Source organism: Zingiber officinale, chromosome 4A (assembly GCF_018446385.1).
Source record: "Zingiber officinale cultivar Zhangliang chromosome 4A, Zo_v1.1, whole genome shotgun sequence".
In the NCBI taxonomy this organism is placed as follows: Eukaryota; Viridiplantae; Streptophyta; class Magnoliopsida; order Zingiberales; family Zingiberaceae; genus Zingiber; species Zingiber officinale.
In genome coordinates this window covers 32,850,881-32,855,864 of record NC_055992.1, presented here as the reverse complement: position 1 = coordinate 32,855,864, position 4,984 = coordinate 32,850,881, and the positions used below count along the sequence as shown (strand labels likewise).

The window sequence follows — 4,984 nt, the reverse complement described above, 5'->3', positions numbered from 1 at the left end:
AGAGGCGCACTTGACCTTCTCGACTTCTAGCCAGTCAAGAAGCTCTATAGTGCTCTCCAGTGTTTTAAACCAAGTCTGCGCATCCCAGGGCTCAGTCGTGCCTGAGAAGCTCTCTGGTTTCAGCTTCAGCCACTGTGTAAGATAAGCTTCTCACTACAAGAAAAACCCTCATAGACATCGGTGGAACAACAACGGTTTTAAGCAAAAACCGATGTCTTTGAGTATTTTACACCGGTTTTTCCAAAAATCGGTGTCTATGAGTGCAGATTTTCGCTCATAGACATCGATTTTTTAGCCGATGTCTATGAGCGCCTTTTTTTCGTTAATAGACACCGGTTTTAACAACAGTTTTTAAAACCCGGTGTTAATGAACCAAAATAAAATAATTTAATTTTCCCACCAATACTTAGCCAAAATTTGCAACACTTCACTCGTCCCTCCAAACCTAAACCTATATCGCGCGGTCCGTCGTATACCGTCACGACACCACCACGACTTTCCTCCTAGCCGCTGCCGTCCGACCATCTCTCTCAGCCTCATCTCCCTCTTCCCCTTCCTAGATCGACACCCCTTTCCCTCTCGATCAGGATCAAGACACGACGCCCTTACTTCTCCGTCCAACCACACCACATCTCCTCCAACTCGAGAAGAGGAGGCCTTCTTCGCATTCAGGTCATTTTTAAGCCAAAGCAGAGATTTCCTCCATGAGCGATGACCTTTCTATAAGCAGAACCTTTCCTTTTTTGTATTTTCTTATATTTTCTCTATGAGCCCTACCGATTTCTTTGATCTCATGGAAGAAGCGGTGTAAAAGAAAGCATTTCCGCTCAAATGTCGATCTTGAGCGGAGGAAGAGTAGTGTGCGTGTTGAGATCCAGGATGTTCCCTAGCCCAATCCAAGGGATTTTTTCTGTGTCGTACTGTTGTTGTTGTTGTATTGTTGTTTCGCCTTCTTCAAGTTATCTCTTTTGAGGTGCCCTCCCTTTTTCCTACCCCTTTCTGGTTTTCCTCCCTTTTATGGATCCGGTTGGCGCAGTGTAAGCATCAAGCAATAATAAGTGGCCATAGTGGTGGTGGGATGGAGAGAAGGGGAAGAGGTTGGTAGGTTGTCTTGCTGGCATCCCATTACTTTAGCCGAAGACAAAGAGATTGTCAACTGGAGAAGAGGGAGGGAGCTAGGGATACGACCATGGCGCTCCAATGAGGCTGCAGTGGCTTTGATTTGAATCAAGTTGCTGCCTTTCTTGTGTTTTCCCCTGGATCGAGGCAATACTTCATGGAGGCAAGCGCGGGGCTGGTTGCCGGCTCGCACAACAGAAACGAGCTAGTGGTCATCAGGCGCGATGGGGAATCGGGGGTAATTTTCCCGCCCCCTTCTTTGATTCTTTGGTTCCTGCTGTCAAAATGTGATTTTGATTCGATGTTTGGGCTTTGCAGCCGAGACCGCTGCAACAGCTGAGCGGGCAGGTGTTCCAGATCTGTGGCGACGATGTTGGCCTCACTGTCGACGGTGATCTCTTTGTCGCGTGCAACGAATGTGCCTTTCCTATTTGCAGGACTTGCTACGAATACGAGCGACGGGAAGGCAACCAAGTCTGCCCTCAGTGCAAGACCAGATTCAAGCGGCTCAAAGGTACGTAAAAGAATGAAACGCAAGGAAGCCCTAGATCCCTTCCCTTCTTTCGTTTTTAGGAGATATATTAAAAGTTTACTCTGCTATATGGGAAACTGGAGTTGGACATTTAGTGTATTGCTATACCAACACACGAAAGTTCCTTTTCAGCAAATCTCGCCAGTCTTAAATCCTGTAGTAAACCCCAGTGATGGATCCTTCGGGTATATGATCCTTCTTGTTTTAGAACCTGATATGGTTTCATCTGTAACTCCCTATAGGGTTAGTAATAGATCTCTCTTTGCTTATATCTTACTTGTATCAGATTGTTGAATTCAACGACATTGTAAATTTACAGCAGAAATTGGATTGTTTGTTAACTCAATATGATCTTTGGGAATAAACTAGAAATTGAGATGTTTGTTATAATCCAAATAGAGATGACTAACCAGAAATTGATCTGTTGGTTAAAAATTATGTTAGATGGAGAGGAATGTTATTTGATAGGTAAAAGAGAAGTTAAACCTTATTGACTTTGGTGTTAGATTTTGTCGATAACTACAAAAATTATAATGATGATTACATCTCTTGAAAAGGAACACCAATTAAACATAATTGTACTTTTCAATTAAACATAATTGAAAAGGAAATCTCCGCTTTGGCATTCTTCGTGATGGAAAAGCTCGCAGCTTTCATCAGCGCTTCGTGTAGATATTCTCACAAAGGCCTTGAATTCTAACGAACATGGTGGACGTATGAGAGGCATAGGAGCAAATGTCACTCCATCATCCTTCTTCAAGGTTGCTAGAGGGAAGGTGCAAATTGAAGGAATTTGAAGTGATACTACACCGGTTGCATATATTACATCTAAAAGATGTGATTCGAAGGAATTCATTGGGGCTCGATGTAGAGGTATAGTTCATCTTATTCTTACAGTATGCATTGTCATCTTTTGTAATTGTTGGATGCTTTTGTAAAGCATAACTTTTTCATCGACATGTACTAAATCCTTGTTACAAGTGTTGTGGTTGTTCAGGCTTGTACATATAAGCGATAGTTCTTGAATTCCTTTAATTGGTGAAGCATCTTAGGATTGAGCTCTGCAAATTCAAAGTGTCCCAGATGATAATGTGCAGCTTTTTTGACCTATAGTATTTTGGTTTGCACTTGTACTCTATGACTTCAGTTATTCAGATCCTAGGTTTAAGTTTGCTTTGGCCTATTTGCATATATTGTAGCATGAAAATAGATGCTGATACACAGTTTTGGCTACACACTTGGGTGCATCTTTTTTTTTTTAAATTTGTAGTGTTAATTTTAGTTCATATTTTTCTTTATCTGCTTGTGACACTGCCTTATGTTTTTGCCACTTTCAGTTATATTGATTATCTCTTTTTGGGTGATTACGTTAATCGTGGCCAACATAGCCTGGAAACTATTACTCTTCTCCTTGCATTAAAGGTATTACTTTCCCCTCAAGCTTGTCAATGTGATCAGTCTTATCCAAGCAAATATTTTTATGAAAATATTTAGCATCAAAGAATTCTTGAAGGTATTACTTTGCACTCTTCTTGTACAGGTTTATGTTTACAAATATGTTGTATCTTTAAACTTTTCAAAATTTTCTGAATCAATGTTACAGATTGAATATCCACATAATATACATTTAATTAGTGGAAACCATGAGGCAACAGACATTAATGCTTTATTTGGGTTTCGTACCGAGTGCATCGAGAGAATGGTACCACTAATTTCTATTTGCTGTCATTATTTAGTTTATCAAGAAAAAATTATGTTCCATATCGTTGTTTATTGTTTGGAAACAGGGAGAACAAGACGGAATCTGGGCATGGCACCGTATTAACAGATTGTTTAATTGGTTGCCTTTAGCTGCTTTAATGGAGAAGAAAGTTATCTGCATGCATGGTGGTATTGGTCATTCCATAAATCATGTAGAGCAGTTCGAAAACCTTCAACGACCTATCACAATGGAAACTAGAGCAATAGTTCTTATGGATCTGCTATGGTCATACAAATAAATAACTAAAAAGAAATACCTTATTCCTGTGAATAACTATTTCCTATTTCTTATTCATGCAGGTCTGATCCAACAGAGAACGACAGTGTTGAGGGGTTAAGACCAAATGCCAAGGGGCCTGGCTTGGTTACTTTTGGGGTGAGTGATTATATGTTTGGCTCGGACCATTTTCTACTCAATTCCTATACAATGGTTTCAAATTTTTGATCTTTTGATGCGAAAATCTGTCCGAGTTAGTTATTGAGTTCTGCAATAATAATGACCTCCAGTTGATAGTAAGGGCACATGAGTGTGTCATGGATGGTTTTGAACGATTTGCTCAGGGTCATTTAATCACTCTTTTCTCTGCAACTAACTATTGTGGTGAGGATCCGTAGCTTTTCTCAGTCTATTGTTTGTCTATTAATTCTCCTAATTTTCTTTCAATCCATATATCCAGGAACAACAAATAACACGGGGGCAATTTTGATTTTGGGACCAGATCTTGTGGTTGTCCCAAAGCTAATTCATCCCTTACCTCCTGCCTTCCATTCTCCTGAAACATCACCGGAACGTCATATTGAGGATACATGGATGCAAGTATTGCTGCGTTAACTCTTTTGATGTTTGCACTTTATTGTTGTATCTATTTGCATTCTTTATGACTTGGAAACAAAATTGTTTATCTCCTCAGGAAATTAATGCAACAAACCAGCCACGCCTACCCGAGGCAGACCTCAAGTGGCAAATGATCGAGGTTCTCTAGCCTGGATATAGAAATCATCCCAAATATGGTATACTAATTCCCCTTCTGTGAACTGAGGTTCCTGGTGGTTCAGCTGTTGGACCTACTCTTTTGAACAAGAAGCTGGGTTTATAAACTGGCCATCAAAATTTGTAAAGCTCTTAGATATTTCAACATGTAAAGTTGATTGAAAGTTGCTCACCAATAGTGTTTTTGTGGTAGTTATTCTTTCCTTGTCGGGACAAATCGAGGTTAACAATTACTATGAGCCATGTATAATAACAATCTTTTCCCTTATTGCAGTTCCATCGCTATAATTTCTTTGGTGATTTTGTGTACAAGATAAGTTTTGAGTGTAACGTGTAATTGATAAGGAATGGGTGTTTGAGCTCTGCAAATTCAAAGTGTCAAGGGAAAAAACAACCAACATGGGTAGTTGTCAAGGTATATTCATATTACATCGGTTTTACACCGTTCCTGAAACAGTGTCGTTAAGTGATACTACATCGGTTTATAACCGATTCGAAAACCATTGTCGTTAAGTGATAGTACATCAGTTTTAACCCGATGTCTAAAATGGCAGACCTTTTACATCGCCTTCATAGACATC

The 4,984-nt window shown here is 39.9% G+C and overlaps 1 protein-coding gene across 3 annotated transcripts; it reads left to right on the top strand.

Moving 5' to 3' along the window:
- The first annotated feature begins 478 nt into the window (after positions 1-478).
- LOC121969787 (serine/threonine-protein phosphatase BSL3-like) lies at positions 479-4,700 on the top strand. Of its 3 annotated transcripts, XM_042520033.1 has the most exons (9): positions 479-1,357; positions 1,438-1,633; positions 2,989-3,073; positions 3,255-3,353; positions 3,439-3,638; positions 3,713-3,788; positions 3,920-4,013; positions 4,090-4,229; positions 4,324-4,700. In XM_042520033.1, the coding sequence occupies exons 2-9, from the start codon at positions 1,536-1,538 to the stop codon at positions 4,393-4,395; spliced, it is 864 nt and encodes a 287-aa protein (XP_042375967.1). In that variant the 5' UTR covers positions 479-1,357; positions 1,438-1,535; the 3' UTR covers positions 4,396-4,700. The 3 variants fall into 3 exon arrangements, with proteins under 3 accessions (XP_042375967.1, XP_042375969.1, XP_042375968.1); XM_042520035.1 differs by lacking the exon at positions 479-1,357 and having other exon boundaries at positions 1,490-2,524; positions 2,989-3,164; XM_042520034.1 differs by lacking the exon at positions 479-1,357 and having other exon boundaries at positions 1,490-2,524; positions 2,989-3,353.
- Positions 4,701-4,984: the final 284 nt, after the last annotated feature.